The sequence below is a fragment of the Protopterus annectens genome, chromosome 1.part0, assembly GCF_019279795.1.
Source record: "Protopterus annectens isolate FY-2018-M chromosome 1.part0, PAN1.0, whole genome shotgun sequence".
NCBI classification, from domain to species: domain Eukaryota; kingdom Metazoa; phylum Chordata; order Ceratodontiformes; family Protopteridae; genus Protopterus; species Protopterus annectens.
Genome location: NC_056725.1, coordinates 1,536,488,172 through 1,536,505,151, shown reverse-complemented (window position 1 = coordinate 1,536,505,151; position 16,980 = coordinate 1,536,488,172). Strand labels below are relative to the sequence as shown.

The 16,980-nt window shown below is 40.1% G+C and overlaps 1 protein-coding gene across 7 annotated transcripts in view; it reads left to right on the top strand.

Annotated features, from left to right (window-relative positions):
• Nucleotides 1-16,980, top strand: part of FAM227A (family with sequence similarity 227 member A) — a 1,098,330-nt gene that overhangs the window by 158,497 nt on the left and 922,853 nt on the right. For all 7 annotated transcript variants that reach the window (XM_044067984.1, XM_044067970.1, XM_044067965.1 and 4 more), the window contains one exon: nucleotides 13,764-13,846. In XM_044067984.1, coding sequence (XP_043923919.1) covers nucleotides 13,764-13,846 — 83 coding nt within the window. The remainder of the gene's footprint in view (nucleotides 1-13,763; nucleotides 13,847-16,980) is intronic.

Genomic DNA, 16,980 nt, shown 5'->3' with positions numbered 1-16,980 from the left:
GTTTTAGCCTGTTTAGAAGACAGTCTGGTCCCATGAAGGCTGTGTTTTTTGCCTTGGACAAGGCTTTGATGACCTGTTCTTTAGATATGTAGGGTAGGGGAGGTTGGGGCAAGGTTTGTGATAGATTTGGAGGGGATAGGGGAGTGAAATTTTCACCAAACCTATCCACTAGCAGGTTTGCTACCTCTGTGGAGTCAGTGTGTATGATACCGTAAGTCACTAATTCTGCACATGCTTGGATCCTACCTTTTAGGATACATAAGTAGCTATAAAAGGCCTTATGGCTGTGCTAGCTAAGTTTTTCTCAAAGAGGCCCTTAGAGGATGTGACAAGTTGTCTTATTTGCCTGTTGGCACTGAGGAGGGTGATTTTCCATTGTTGGGGTCTCGCCTTTGTTTTCATGGACAGCAACTTTTTGCATTTATTGTAAAGTTTGTTGATGCTAGCTTTCCACAGAGGTGGTTTGTTTTTACTTGGGACTCTGGCTTTGATTCATTCTGGTACAACTGAGTCTATACACTTATCCAAGTGATTGTACAGGGCTTTATTGTAAGCTTCAGTGTAGTTACCACTTCTAGCTGAGGGTGGGGCTCGGAATGCATTTATACCTTCACATAAGAGGGTATAGTTTGCCTTGGTGAAGCTTTTTTTTCTGATATTGCCCTTTGTGAATTCTAGTGTTAGTGTCAGTTGAAGATGACTGATTTGTGGTCAGATTTAACTAATGAGGGTCTAACAATTGTGGTAGTGCATCCATTTGACATGTTAGTGAGGACCAGATCTAGTATGTTTTTCCTGTTGTCAGAGCATTTCAGTTAACAAAGTCAAGGAACTTTTGTGCTAGTGGGTTAGTGCTAGAGTAGGTTTCCCATTTGATAGAGGGATAATTGAAATCTCCCATAACCAGAGTGTTCGGTAATATTTGGATTGTCTTAGGTTTAGTCAAGTAAGCTCCATGCGAGTCATGACCCATGGAGGGGGATATATAACTGGCTATGACTTGAATGGGAGTCTTACTGCCGTAACCTGAACCTGGAGTAACTCGCTGGAGTTGTCCAGTCTAACTAGACAGGAGGTGAATTTATCTCTAATATAGATATAGATAGAAACACCACCTCCTTTGGTTTTCACACATTCAGTTTGCAGTCTGAAGGTGTGGAAGGCATTGTAGCCTTGCAAGGCTGGGGTACTGTCTGAGGCCTTGAACCAGGTTTTTGTGACTACACAGACATCTACATCTTCCAGTGATACAAGAACTTTCAGGGTGTGCAGTTTTTGGTTTAAACAGTAATGAATTTTCTTTGTGTATATTTAAGTATTATGTTTACTAAGGACTCAACATAGCAATAGGAATATTACCTGGAACAATTTATGAGTAAGATCCAGAAAGATGGGGAGTGCTGATTTATCCATCTCTGATTTAAAAAATGATAAATCATCTTCACTGAACAACATATTCTTCTCCAAGTATTATAATCCTCTGCTGATCTCTCTGTTCTCACCATCCCAAGAAAGGGTTAAAATTGTATGCTCTGTTCCACAGCAAGAAACAGCTCCAAGAGTAGGTTTTGCATTCTCCTGTAGGAAATCTAGGCTTTATTATTCCTAACTAAAACAATGATATAGCCTGTCCGGTAAGGATAGATTCAGAATGGTTTGAAAATTAAGTTTTTCACTTGTCCCAAATTTAACTCAATGGATTTTCTTAAGAGGCCTGAGCCTACACATACTTACATACATACACACACACACAAACGCGTGCGTGGGCACACACACACACACACACACACACACACACACACACACACACACACACACACACACACACACAATATCTAAAGATACCATCCTGAGAAATTAGCCTACACGTGTTAAGCCTTGGATGGAATTTTGCATTTTTTTATCTTACCCAACCTTCAGTTTTTGCTGTCCAGAATAGTTAATCCATTTTTACCTTCAGCTGATACATTTAAAAGTTCTTGGAGAATCTATAATTCAACAAGGGCTGAAATAGGTATTCTAAGCACCAGAATACTTGCTATCAGGCTTGTAGAAATATTTTTACAAACCAAGAGAAAACCCTACTTATCAACTCTTTCAGAGCTATTGGAGGACAGTTAAGATGCAAGGGATGCTATGAAAGTATTTGGTAAAGCTTAAAAACTCCTCTAGCACTGGTGGTGAAGAGGGATAATCCCCTGACTATGTCATATTTGACCAGAATTTCACTAGTAGCTTTTGGTACTTGGCAGTACTGACAGGAAGAATGCATGGGCCCATCCTACAAGGATGGCATGATCACAGTGGATGCACACACACTGACACAGTGGAGTGGTTTGGAGCTGGGTGTTTGGCTCCTGAAGCTAGCAATGGGTAATAGCCTTCAGTAGTGAGTGTGTGGAACAATGTACTTAGAAGAAGAAGACATGTAAGCCACTATAGTTCACATGTCTCCCAGACCAGTGGTGGGGGTAGGCTATACCAAAAATGTTGTCATTGTCAGTCTGCTGTTGAAAGCATAAAGCACTGTCATGGCTGCCTTGCAGACAGCTGTCAGCTACTTGGAGCAGAGGAACAAATGAGCACTGATCAGTCAAGGCGAATCTTAAATGTTGGTAGCCTAGGGAAAAATCATGAAGAAAATACTTTAAAACCCATATAGAGACTCCCTTATTTATGTTATTAAGCCCCTAATAGTAATTTGTTTTGTAAATTACTTCAACCAGAGTCTGTGCTTAATGCATTACCCCTGATTCACAGATGACCCTTCCTTGGACCATCTGCTCATGAGGACTGTAGTAGTGCACAATAGAAATTTTATGGAAAAAGGCCCTCAAACCTAAGCAAAAAAGTACAAACAATAAATACACGGAGAGATTTGGCACCGAATTTAATGGGACAAAACAGAAAGAAAATCGGCCCAATGTCCAAGTGTGTAAAAAAAAAAAAAAAAAAAGAAACACTGAACATTCCACTAAACCCACTGAGTTCAGTCCCATTTTCTTCAATGTGATAAACAGAATTGCAGTTTTTTTATATACACTTGCACAGAATTTGAGAGTTTTTGAAGGTTGTTTTGTATTTAATACAAATGAATCCTTGTTTCTTTCAGTAATCTCAAAATCTAAAAAAAATGAATTAATTTCTTAGATTGTTACTAAGCTAATGAACCAGGGGACCTTTCTAATACTAGCCAAGTTTTCCCAAAAGAATAACAGTGTCCTCTATCAAAATAGGACATTGAGGGCCATACATTTATAAGTTACCTTTGTCCATAAGGGATATGGGTGCCAGGCCTGATCTAATTTTCCTATTCTCCATCCACTGGTCTAGGTTGCGCTTAAACTGGGTAATAGATGAACTCAGCTTCACATGGATGGGAAGCTTGTTTCATAGGAGGGTCTGTCTCTCTGGGACACACATCTGTCCAGCATGTTCTGTTTAAGTCATAGACAAAATTCAGGTCCCTAGGACTTGTATTTCTGGGACTCTGTGACTTATGAATATGCTAGAGATTCATAAGTGTAGGGTTTGCAGATGCCTTGTAAGTCAGGCGTAGATCACTCCTCAGCAATCTATAGGAGACTGAGTAGAGATAAAGGGTTTTAAGGCACACTGCATAAGGTAGGTTTGTTATGCCTTGTATTCTTTTTATAAGGAACCTCTGAGATCGTTCTAGTTGCTGCATATGTCTAGTGAGGTACATCCCGAAGGAAGCATTGTACTCTATTATTGGTCAGATAAGGACTGAGTGCAGTGGGATAATGACCTCTTTGGACCTAGATATCTTGCCCTTACTTATAAATTATGCAATATAAAAGGATTTCCTCATCACTGTGGCCAAGTGGTGGTCGAAGGTAAGGCTACTATCTACATGCATACCCAGATCCCTGACCTCTGGGTCAACATTTACAGGCATATTATCAACATCGTAATTAGCCGGGATGGTCCCAAAGGATACAGTTATGCATTTCTTCGATTTGAGTTTAAGACCATGGCTTTGGCACCATTTGTTAGTCAGAAATAGACATTCATGAAGAATGCTAGTGCTGCAGGGGAGCCGATGACAACCCCTAGCTTGAAATCATCTTCAAACTTAGTTCCCCCTAAACTTTCAGCGTTTGCTTCCATTTCAGAGAAATGTATGTCAAAAAGGAGTGGGCCCAGCAAAGAGTCCTGGGGACTCTGCTAGCGACTGGCCTCTTGGTGAAGGTGGCCTTGCATATTTTGACCTCCTGTGTCCTATCAGTGAGCCAGCTGGCTATTCAGTGGATGATAAAAGGGTTTATACCTAGATTAGTGTGCTTGTACATAATGTTTGAGTAAGGTCAAAAGCCTTGGCCAGGTTGAGGTAAGCTGTTTGTAAAGTCTTACCTTCATTCAGTGCTTTGATGATCTTCTCAAAAAAGTCCACCAGATTTAACAGTTATGATCTTCCTTTAACAAAGCTGAACTGTGGGGGGTCCAGTGTTTGTAGGTTATTTGTGTCCTCATTTATCATGTCTGTGATGATTCTGTCCATGGTATTACAATTACATATGGGGCTGGTAAGACTTATGGGCCTGTAGTTACCTGGCTCCTTTGTGCTGGTGGAATGACTGTAGCCATCTTCCATTACATAACATGACTGTGGGCTCTAGTTGAAAAGTGATTCTATTGCACCAGAGAGGCCATGTTTTGTGCTATTTATTAAACATCTCGGGATGTTATCATGACCTATTGATGCAGTATTTTTGGCTTTGGAAAGTGCATTGATGACCTGTTTCCTAGTAATGGTTGAGGGATTGTGGTATGCAGTATTTCCTCTGGACTATTGGGGGTGAGTGGGGGGAGAACTATGAGCTGAACCTGTCAGCCAGAAGGTTGGCAGTGGCCTACAGTTCTATGTGAGTGATGCCATTTACAATAAGTTCTGCGCATTGTCGCACATTTCCCCTGAGAATACAGACATTGCTGTAGAAAGCTTTGTATTTATCCATTGTATTTTTTCTTCAAATTTAGCCTTTGAAGTATTAATTAACTCTCTTAGCTACCTGTTTAGCTTGGTCAGGGAGCTTTTAGTATGTATGGCTTTGTTTCTCCTACGCTTGTCCAAGATGTTTTTACTTTTGTGGTATAGCCAATTGATATTGTGATTCTACCAGTGTGGCTTGTCTTTTGAGTATGTCTTATTCTTAATATGAGTGGGCATAGACCGCCCTGTACAGCTATCAGTATGGCTGTACAGAGATTTGGTAAATAGCTCAGCATATGCTGTGGTTTTTACTGGGTTTGGGGGTGCTTGGAATTTAACCAAGGTGTCACTTAGTAGAGAGAGTGGTTAGCCTTGGAATAGTTCCTTAAGGTTTTGGGTTTTATTGGATCCCCATATTTAATTTGTGTTTTAAGCAATACTACCTTATGATTAGATCTGACGAGTGAAAACATTACATTGGTGAAGAACATTGACCCCCCCCCCCCCCCACGTTTATCAGTATAAGGTCTAGGTTGTTTGTACCCCTGGTAGGAGAATGGACCAACTGTTCCAAGATGTTGGTATTAACAAAGCTTAAGAATTGCCAGGCTTGTGCATTAGAAGTGGTGTAAGATTCCCAGTCTATAGAAGGGTAGTTGAAATCCCCCATGAATATCATATTGAGTTGAATGGTGAGGGACTCTAGTACATTGAGACAGGTAGTATGGGTTTTCTGGGACATGGAGGGGGACCTGTAGTTTTCAAGGATATGGTACAAGACCCTGTTAATGGTGAGTTGCACATATATGAGTTCCAGTGGGTCATACACTTTAAATAGTCTGGATGTGAGGCTGGTTTTAATAAAGACTGAGATTCCTCCACCTCTAGTTCCCTCCTGTGCAGTAGCTGGTCCAAATATGTGAAAAGACATTATAACCTTGCATTGCTGGGGTACTCTCTGTGACTTTAAACTATGTTTCTGTTACTAAACAGATGTCTACACTCTCCAGGGTGAGGAAGGCTTACAGGGAGTGGAATTTATTGTTAAAACTTCAAGCATGGAGCAGCAGCACCTTCAGATTTTCCTTCATAGGGTCGGTTAAGTCAGGAGGTTTATCAGTTTGGCATTGCTTAAAAAAGGTAGTATGGGGGTGGAAAAGGTCTTTGCCAGTATCCGAAAGCCTAGAGAGGATAAGTACAGACCATCCCTGGCAAAGTAGTAAGGTCTGTCAACCATGTCCTCCTAAGCCATCAAATTTTGTACCACCTTAGACTGACAATAGAAGCCAAGCCAGTTGTTAAAATCAATAATGTTCTGTTTGTAACATGGCATCAACCTTAGAGAAGGCAGTATACTGCTCAGTGCTAGGCTCATACCTGCCTGAGACACATAATCAGCGAGCTTGATCATGTCTTGCTCCATATAGTCAAGGGAAATATGTCTCGGGTCATTAACATCCACATGGACTATGACAGAGTCATACTGGTACCTATGGTTCAATGACCTGAGTGCCTGTGTGACTTAATGGCTCCTAGCCCCAAAAATGGCAGCTAACTATGACTCTTTCCTTACTCAGTATGGTGAGGGGGACATTGGTGTTCCTCACTATAGAATCACCATTGACCAGGAAAATTGACTGTGCTCTGCTTTGCCTTTAGAACATAGCAGTGGAGGCCTTGGATATAGTGTTACTATGTGTAGCTGTGGGTGGGCTTTTAAAGTAGTGTTTACATAATGGCTAAGGACTTTCTTTGCTTGTACTGTGCAGGAGGGCTTAGTGTTTTAGGAAGGTTACCTGTAAGTCCCTCAGCATAAGTAGTTTTATGTGTAGAGTCTTTACCCTGTGCAGTAAACATGGTGCAAGTGTCACTGATGACCTCTATAGGATTAGTTTTGGTTGTATGAGAGAGTTTTGCCTCCAGCATTAAAGTGTATTTACATGTCTCCCATACTTTATATTTTTATTAAGAATAAGTGAGTTGTCAGTGTACATGAGGCAATTGCTACAGTGCCTCAGAATACCCATCTCAACCAGATTGGCCATGGAGAGAGACAGGAAGTGCATATTCATGGATACTGGTCTACTAGGGAGGAGTGAGGGGAAATTTAAATATTGAATAGGTCAGTAAGACAAGGAACTTGAGTAACACTCAGCTATGTGCATACTAGATGTGTAGACAGTAATGCCACAAGAGTGTAGACCACAAGCCTTCCTAATATAAAATAATTGGTTTGGAGCCCAAGTGCTTAAACCAGAACAAGGACACCTATCATAGGAGGTTACTAGGCTATTGACCCAGAGGTCATTTCAAGCCTAGCCATTTTATCCCAATGTAATACCATAGATACTCTAGTCAGTACTCAGGACAGTATTTTTAATGACTACCCATGTCCAGGAGGGTAGTGGGTGTTATGACCAGTAAAAATTTATGGTGCCCCATTCACTCATCCAGGTTCCTTTTGAACAGTGTTATAGAGTTGTTCTGCTTCACATGAATTGACAGCCTATTCCAAAGATGCTGCAGTCACTGGGAGACAAATCTGTCCCTCCAGCACATCCTGTCAAGTTGCAGGCCATATTTTGCTCCCTGGAATGGGTAACTCAAGTCCCATTTGATTTATGGATGTGCAGCAAATTCATTAGGTTTGAGTCGAAGAGTGCTCTGTAAGCCAGGCATAAGTCTCCCCTAAGAAGTCTATACGATACTGAGTATAGTGACAAGGGCATTAGTTGGTCTGTATAAGGCACATGCTGGAGTCCCTTGATCTTCCTAGTTAGAAATCTCTGAGGCCTCTCCAATTGCTGCAGGTGCTTTGTATAGTACATGCAGAAAGGGGCGTTATACTAAATTATGGACATGATTAGTGACAAGTACAGAGGGGTTATAACCTCCGTTGCTCTAGAGGTGATGCCTTTGCTAATCAAGTGTGCTATGTAGAAAACCTTCCTTACTACAGTAGACACATGGTGGTCAACGTTAAGGTCACAGTGTACTTGTGATCCCAGATCTCTTACCACTTCATAGGTACAAGGGTATTGTTGTTAATTTGATAGTGTGAAGGAACATTGTTTTTACCAAAGGGAATGATGATGCATTTCTTTGCATTCACTTTGAGACTGTGACTAAGACACTGGTTGTTGGTCTGTGTAAGACCCTCCTGAAGTATACTGACATAATTTGGGGATTCAATAATTGCACGCAGTTCGCAGTATTGTTGTTAATTTGATAGTGTGAAGGAACATTGTTTTTACCAAAGGGAATGATGATACATTTCTTTGCATTCACTTTGAGACTGTGACTAAGACACTGGTTGTTGGTCTGTGTAAGACCCTCCTGAAGTATACTGACATCATTTGGGGATTCAATAATTGCACGCAGTTTGCAGTCATCCGCAGACTTGGTCAGCTGCAGCCCCTTAATTTTGACTTGAACTTCTGAGAAGTGTATACCAAACAGTAGGGGGCCCAACACTGGCCCTTATGGCACCCTTCTGGTGACAGGTCTGCTGGTGGATATGGAGTCACCCACTTTGATAGTGTGTGACCGGTTTGTGAGCCAGTTACCAGCCCGTCTTACAAACAAAGGGGTTTACATTCAGTTTGCTAAGTTTATCAGTAATGCTTGAGTGTGGGATTGTGCCAACGGCTTTTGCCAAGTCGAGGTATGCTGTGTACACAGATTTGCCCTCATCAATGGCCCTGGTCACATTTTAAAAGAAATCCACCAGATTTAACAAGCAGAATCTGCCCTTGATGAAGCTGAATTGGATCAAATCCAGGGTTTTGGAGGTCACCTATGTCTTTATTTATGAGGTCCATGATGATGTGTTCCATGGCTTTACAGATGAGGCTGGTCAGACTTATGGATCTATAATTCCCTGTGTCTGTTGCTAAGCCACCTTTGTGGAGGGGAACAAGTGTTGCTGTTCTCCATTTAGCAGGAACAAAGCTAGTAGTAAGGCTGTGATTGAATAGGATACTTAATGGTGATGATAATTCATGTTTTAGTTGTTTAGAAGACAGCCTGGAATGCCTTCTGGTCCCATAGAGGCTGTGTTTTTTGCCTTAGACAAGGCTTTAATGAGCTGCTCTTTGGATATGTAGGGTGAGGGGAAAGTTGGGGGGAAAGGTTTGTGATAAGTTTGGAGATAAGGGAGTGAAGTTTGTGCCAAATCTGCCTGCTGGCAGGTTTGCTATCTCTGCGGGTTCTGTGTGTGTGATACAGTTAGTCACTAGTTCGACACATGCTTGGGTCCTACCTTTTAAGCTAAGTATGTAGCTGTAAAAGGCCTTATGATTATCCTTTCCTGTGATTGCTAAGTTTTTCTCCAAGTTACCCTTAGAGGATTTGACATGTTGTGTTATTTGCCTGTTGAGACTGAGAAGGGTCCTTTTCCATTGTTGTGGCCTCACCTTAGTTTTCTTAGACAGCAACCTTTTCATTTGTTGTAAAGTTTGTTGAAGCCGGATGTCCAACAGGGCAGCTTTTTTAATTGTGGCTCTGGCTTTGATTCTCTCTGGAACAGCTGAGTATATAACTTATATAAGTGATTGTACAGGGCTTTAGTGTAAGCTTTGGTGTAGTTATCTCTTCCAGCTGGCTGTGGGGCTTGGAATGCATTTATACCTTCCCCTAGGAAGGAATAGTTTGCATTAGTGACGTTTTTTAGTCTAATTTCACCCTTTGTGAGTTCTGGTGTTAATGCCAGTTCAAAAGCACCTGATTTGTGGTCAAATTTAACTATTGAGGGTCGGACAGTTGCGGTGGTGCATCTGTTTGTCATGTTAGTGAGGGCCAGATCTAGTATGTTTGTTCCTCTTCTTGGGGTTTGAATAATTTTTTCCAGGGCATTTGAGTTAAAATTTGAGTTAACAAAGTCAAGGAACTTTTGTGCTAGTGGGTTAAGGCTAGAGCAGGTTTCCCAGTTGATGGTGGGATAATTGAAATCCCCTATGACCAGAGTGTTTGGCAATAATTAGATTGACTCCAATTTGGTCAAGTAGACCTCGTGCACATCAGGATCCATGGAGGGGGATCTATAACTTGCTATAACTTGAATGGAGGTCTTAACCACAGTAATCTGAACATGGAGTAACTCCATGGAGTTCTCCAGTCTAACTAGTCGGGAAGTGAATTTATCTCTAATGTAGATAAAAATAGCATCTTAGAATACTACACGCAATAAGTCTTCACCAGCAATTCCCAGATCAGAAGGGTAGATGCTACACTCTCCTCCCACAAATGTGTAGACCACAAACCTTCTTAATGTAAAATAGCTGGTTTGGAGCCCAAGTGCTTAAACCAAAACTAAATAATTTCATAATAATAGACATAATAAGCCTTTAACCAGCAATTCCCAGCTCAGAAGGGTGTAGATTATCCTCTCCTGCCACAAGAGAGTAGACCACAAACTGTCCTTATGTAAGATAATTAGTTTGAAGCCCAAGTGCTTAAATCAGATAAGAGGCTTAGAATATAATCAGGTTACTAACAAGCATTAATAAATGCAGCAGATTAAATGCAACTGAATTCTTTAAAAATGTGCAGTAAAAAGCTAAATAAAGTAGGAAGAAGACCAAATGTAGTAAAAACAGATAAATTATTTTTTTTTAGTAAGTGAGAAGGTAGGAAACTGAAGATAATTCAAGTTTAAGAGACTAAGGGGAGGGCTTTCCCAGTTGATCTCTCAGTGCTCAGTAGAATGAGCTGATGAGATAAGATTGGGAGGGTGTCCAAAATCAGATTTATAGTGGGGATGGAAACTCAAAAAACACCAATTTTAAAGGCACAACAACCGTACCAAGGGGGGTTGTTGGGGAAAAAATCAAATTCAAACAGAGATCAGCAATAGTCAGGCAGATAACAGCAAGTCAAACAAGCACTACAGCTAAATAAAGATGCCACTAAATACTTGTAGTTAAATGAGGAATGCTATTTCTCAACGTCTCCCACTAATTAGCTAGATGTTATTCACTGACTGAAAGAGAATTCTAACTGACCCTAACCAATACCTCCTAAAACTCCAAAAAGAACAAAAAACTTAAAGTAAACCAAAATGCAATGTAAGAAAAAGATAAAAAAAAATAGAAGTAACCAAACCTTAAATGATTAACTCCAATTCAAAATCAAGTTAAGACAGAGATCAGTGTGGGACAGGTTGAGTGAAAACTTCACTCCCCCTGTCCCCACCACATATATCCCAAAGCATCCCAAACACTTGTCCACCACCTAGTATCTCTGAGGAGCAGGTCTTAAATGCCCTCTCCAAGGCCAAAAACACAGCCTCTATGGGACCAGACAACATCCTGGGCTGTGTTCTACATGGGTTAAAACAGGAATTAGCATCACCATTGAGCATGCTTTTCAATCATAGCCTAAGCACTGGCTTCATCCCAGTGGAATGGAAAACAGTTACCGTCATCCCTTTGCATAAAGAGGGTGCATCCATGGACCCCAGGAACTATAGACCCATTAGCTTGACCAGCCTTATTTGAAAGGCCATGGAATGAATCAACATGGACCTTATTAACAAAGCTATAGGAAATCTCCAAATGCTTGAACCAACCCAGTTTGACTTTATCAAGGGTAGCGCATGTCTATTAAACTTGGTGGACATCTTTGAGACAGTTACCAAAGCTGTAGATGAGGGCATATCTGTGCATATGGCCTACCTAGACTTAGCCAAGGTCTTTGACACAATCCCCCACTCAGACATCATTGGTAAACCCACCCAGCTGGATATCAACCCATATATTGTCAGGTGGGTTGCAAACTGGCTCACTGATAGAACGCATACGGTCAAAATAGGGGACTCCACTTCTTTCAGCAGACCTGTAACCAGTGGTGTTCCACAGGTAGTGGTTCCAGGACCCCTATTGTTCAAAATCTACTTCTCCAAAGTGCAGGCTAAAACTAAAGGACTCTTGCTGACAAAATTTGCTGATGACTGCAAACTGGGAGCAATCATTGAAACCCTTAGCAATGTCAACATCCTGCAAGAAGCTATTATGCAGACTAATGTCTAGTCCCAAAGTCATGATCTTAAACTTAATGCAAAAAATGCATTATCATCCCCTTCAGCAAGAATGATGTTCCCACAAACTACCACATAAATAGCAATACCCTAAACACACAGTCAGTGGTGAAAGATCAGGGCACACAGGTTGACAGCAACCTTATCTTTGATCACCATATCTCCACAGTGGTAAGAACGTCATTTTATATTTCCTATCTCATAAGTAAGGGCATTGCCTCCAGAAAAAAAAGAGGTTATAACCTCCCTGTACTCTTCCCTTATCAGCCCAATAACAGAGTATAATGCTCCCTTTGATGTGTTCCTTTCCAAACACATGCAGCAATTGGAGAAACCACAAAGGTTCCTTACAAAGAAAATTCAGGGTCTTCAAGATCTGTCTTATGTAGACAGACTGAAATCATTGTCACTTTACTCTGTCTCAGACAGACTGCTCAGAGGCGACCTGTGCCTTGCATATAGAGCAATCGCTGACTCAGCTTTGATGGAAATGCTGCACATTCGCAAGTCAAATGGCACATGGGTCACTCGGTCAAAGGACCTTAACCTGGTATGTAACATCAACAGAACTTGCTGGAGAGACAGATTTGTCTCACAGAGGTTGCCTCACCTTTGGAACAAGCTTCCTGTTCATGTTAAACAAAGCCCCTCTTTGGCCCTATTTAAGCACAATTTGGATGACTGGATGGGTAACCTGTGTCCCTCTTGGACAGGTGCAATAGATGATGATTTTAGTGTCTGTTTAAACCAGACACCCTTGGGAGCACAGGTTGAACTTGGCTAGGCTTGTAAGGGCGTTGGTGACGTTAGTCTAGTTACCACCTATGATCCTATGATCAACAATAATCAGGCAGAGAACAAGTCAAACAAGCACCAACAGCTCTCATTTCTTTCACTGACAGCTGCCATTTCTTACATGGCATTTCTGCATGTTAAGAATTGTGTAAATAAATGCATCTGTCTCAGCAACTCCTTGCTTCATCTCTGATTCATTACAGGGAATTGTATGGTTTGAATGTTGGATATGTCTGAATATTTTATCTCCCTTCTATACATTCATGTACTATACACTCATATCTATACTTGTGTTATTTGTTTGATCCTCAGAATGTTACATATATGTACATAGTGTCTCATAAGTACTGTGTAGGGCTAGACAATATGTGTGTGCAGATCCTGGCTCACATGGTTGACTGTCTTTCTACATAATTTGCATTTTCTGAAATTCCATCATAGGACATCAGTGCAAGGATCTGGATTATCTATGTGAATAGGATCGGATATTTAGACTTTCTGAAAGTTTGTTGTATTTGTTATAGATAAATACATCCACACATAATCTGTTATCCAGGAAACATACCCTGCAAGTATGTTACTGTCTTATAAAAGGTGTATATCTAATGATTCAGTGAATATAAAACATCAGTGAGAAACAAGGATGAAAGAAAGATAGAGGAAGTGCATGTGAAGTGATGAAACTGTTATCTGCTCTGTGTGTAGTAGCTAAATTCTAGCACAAGATAGGGTGTCATTTCAGCTTTTGCATTCTCTGCCTCAGAGGTAGTAGGCATGATGTACGTACATAATCACAAATAAAAAATAAAATAAATAAAAACATAGCAATTAATAATGCTGACAGTTTTCTATTCTTACTATTTACTTCACTGACAGTAATGACAGTAATACTTTTGATGTTTGCTCTTTTGTGAATTATTTATGTAATATGAGTTTATTTATTGCACAATACGTAAGATTCCTTAACAGTAACTCTAATGTTCCTGATTGGTTCAATTGAGAAGGTTAATCAAAAGGTGCTGAATTTGGAGCTTGAACTGGAAAGATGCAGAGATGTCCTGGTGAGTCCTGAAAAAATACTTGTTTCCTTTTCCTGAAGAAATTATTCTGTGAGCACATAAGCCTCTGTCCACAAGGCTTGGGTAGAAATACAGTTCACATGACATCCTGGAGATGGTATAACATTACTGCAGTATAAAGTATGTTGAGACTTTGGATTGTTTCTCCTACTCTGCATGTTTTTATGTCTGTTGCTGATCTTATCTTGATCAATCAGCATATCTAAAATATCTGAAAAAGCACCATGTATTAACAAAATTACTGAGACATAATCCATTAACCAAGATGGACAACATGCAACTATGCTGTTTATCTTTTGTGCCCAGATCTCAAACATGTTTTGCTTCATAAAGTATTGTAGAAGTTGTAGACCAGTGTGTGTGATATACCTTCAGAAGCTTTCCAGTGAGTCAGCACATGCATATAAGTACTTAGCATGTGTAAGCAACAGTGCCATTTTCACTGAGCAACCAGAGTGTCAACATGCAAGTATGTAGTCATTGTCAGTTTGTTTAATTTAATGTTCCTGCCATTCATCCTGGTGTATTTGTATGCAATAAACTGCTTAAACGAACATCCAAGCCTCAATGTCTTCTTAATGCACATAAGAAGAGCAACATGGTCAGAATGGGATCCAGAGTTATAGCCATGAGGCAAATAGTTAAAGTTGGAGGAATATACAGGAGTGGATCATCCCTACTGTTCAAACAACTCGCAAAACAGGTCAGAAACAAATTCCAGGTATTAAAACTTGCATAAATGATTTATTTTGCTGCAGATATAAAACAAAGCACTTAGAATGCTCAAAACTAATTTCTTATTAAATGTAATGTCCAAAACTGTGACATATTGATAAAATATTCAAAATAATTATGAAAGTGTTTGAAACAATATCCGAATTGCGTAAAATGTACAAAAAAGGGAAAATAACTGTAACTTTTCACTATGTGCTACTTTTTCATATCGACTAAAGCTATTTAAAGTATCTGAAGTGTGCAAAGTGTTTGCAAGTGTGTGCAGTATTACAATGCACTGAAACCATTCAGTCTCTTGCTAAACAACTAAACACCAATAACTTCTATCCTCCCAATAACCAAGTAAATACTACCTACAACTTCACTCTACAACCCATCTCTACCTCATCCATCTTCAAACTTATACTTAAACTGAAACCATGTACCCCCTCTGCTGACAAGCTCCCTTCCCTTTTTCTGCAAAAAGCAGCCAAAGAAATTGCCTACCCAATTACTATACTCATAAATAGGACCATCCAAGAAGGAACTATCCCTCATATCTGGAAAATCTCTCATATAATCCCTCTACACAAAGGAGGTAACTCTATTGACTATTCAAACTTCAGACCTATTGCTCTTCTCTCTCCATTAGCAAAGATTATGGAAAAATGTATTAGTCAACAACTTGTACAATACCTCTCTCTTCACAATATTTTAGCTAACTGTCAACATGGCTTTAGACCTCACCATAGCACCACCACTGCCCTCCTTTCCTTTGTAGATACCATTAACAACAATCGCAACAATAATCTATTCTCTTCTGCCCTTTTCATTGACCTTTCAAAAGCTTTTGATATGGTCAACCACTCTTCTCTAATTAGCATTCTCAAATCCCTCTCATTTGATAGCCTTGCCATCAAATGGTTTACATCTTACCTTAGTAACAGACAACAAGCCGTTCTTTGGGATAGCCACATCTCCTCCTTACTCCCCATTACTATTGGAGTCCCTCAAGGCTCCATCCTTGGTCCTCTCCTCTTCTCCCTCTATATTAATGATCTCCACTCTGTAATTCCTCAAGCTACCTGCATCCAATACGCAGACGACTCCACTATCATTTGTTCAGCATCCTCCTCTTCAGATCTAAGCTCACTTACTCAAACTATGTTTAACACTGTAGAAACATGGTTTACTAGGCGGTACCTACTTCTCACGGTACCTACTTCTCAATGCTAAAAAAAACAAACTTCTCCTCTTCACCCCCACCACACGTACATCTCCACTAAACTTCTCTATCTCCTCAAACAACAACACTGTCATCTCTCCTGACTCCACAACTAAACTACTAGGAATTACCATTGATAACACTCTCTCTTTTGACCAATACATCAACAACACCATCAAATCAGTTAACAGAAAAATCGGATCATTATACCGTATTAAACAATTTCTTGCACCATCTACCAGAGCTACTATTGCTCGCTCCCATCTTATATCTACTCTCTTCTACGCCTCTCCTATCTTCACCAACCTTAAGAAAACTAACCTAAACAAACTAGCAACTTGCTATAATAACATTGCCCGCTTCGCCTCTGGTAACCCTTTTAGAACCCATCACTGCCTCAATTTGAAACAATTAGGCTGGCTAGAACTACAAAACTATCTTATGATCTCACAACTGTCTATTGCCCACAAATTACTGTACCAACCTAGTAATACCCCTATACTATCTCAACTGTTACTCCCTTATAATAATCTCACCTCTCTTCGTTCCTCTTGCAAACTCATGACCAAACCCACAAAGGCCCACAACGTAGCTGGTGACTCTCTTTTCACCAATACTGTAGGCAGAATATGGAATTCCCTGCCCAAAGAGTTAACTCTAATCTCATCCCTATCTCTCTTCAAACAACAAATTAAACTGTACTTCCAAAACCACTGGCTTTATTCCTGTAGTACACCAGGCTAACTTCTCTCTCCCTACCCTCTCTATACCTTTAACCTTTCTTTAATGCTTAAAACTAGCCTCCACCCCGATTTCTTTTCCCTTAATGTTGTTCTATGCTCTGACCTACAGCTACCTCTCTCCCACCTCTTCTTGCCTGTCTTCCTTCCATTCCTCTCTTCTCTTCTTGCCTCCTGCCTCTTCCCCATTATATTACTCTTCTTATTCCTTCTACTTCTCTTCCCTTCTGAGCCTTAACTCTTATCTATATGACTAATTCCTTTGCATAACCTTTATAATAGAAAGATTGCTTTTAAACCATCTGAATATTGTATTTGAGTTTATACTGTTTGAATTCTAAAATGTATCTTGATATTATTAACAAGTTGATTTATATTTCTGTTTTACTGTATGTCTTTATTAACAACTTGTTCTGTCTGCCTTATTTTGTTATGTG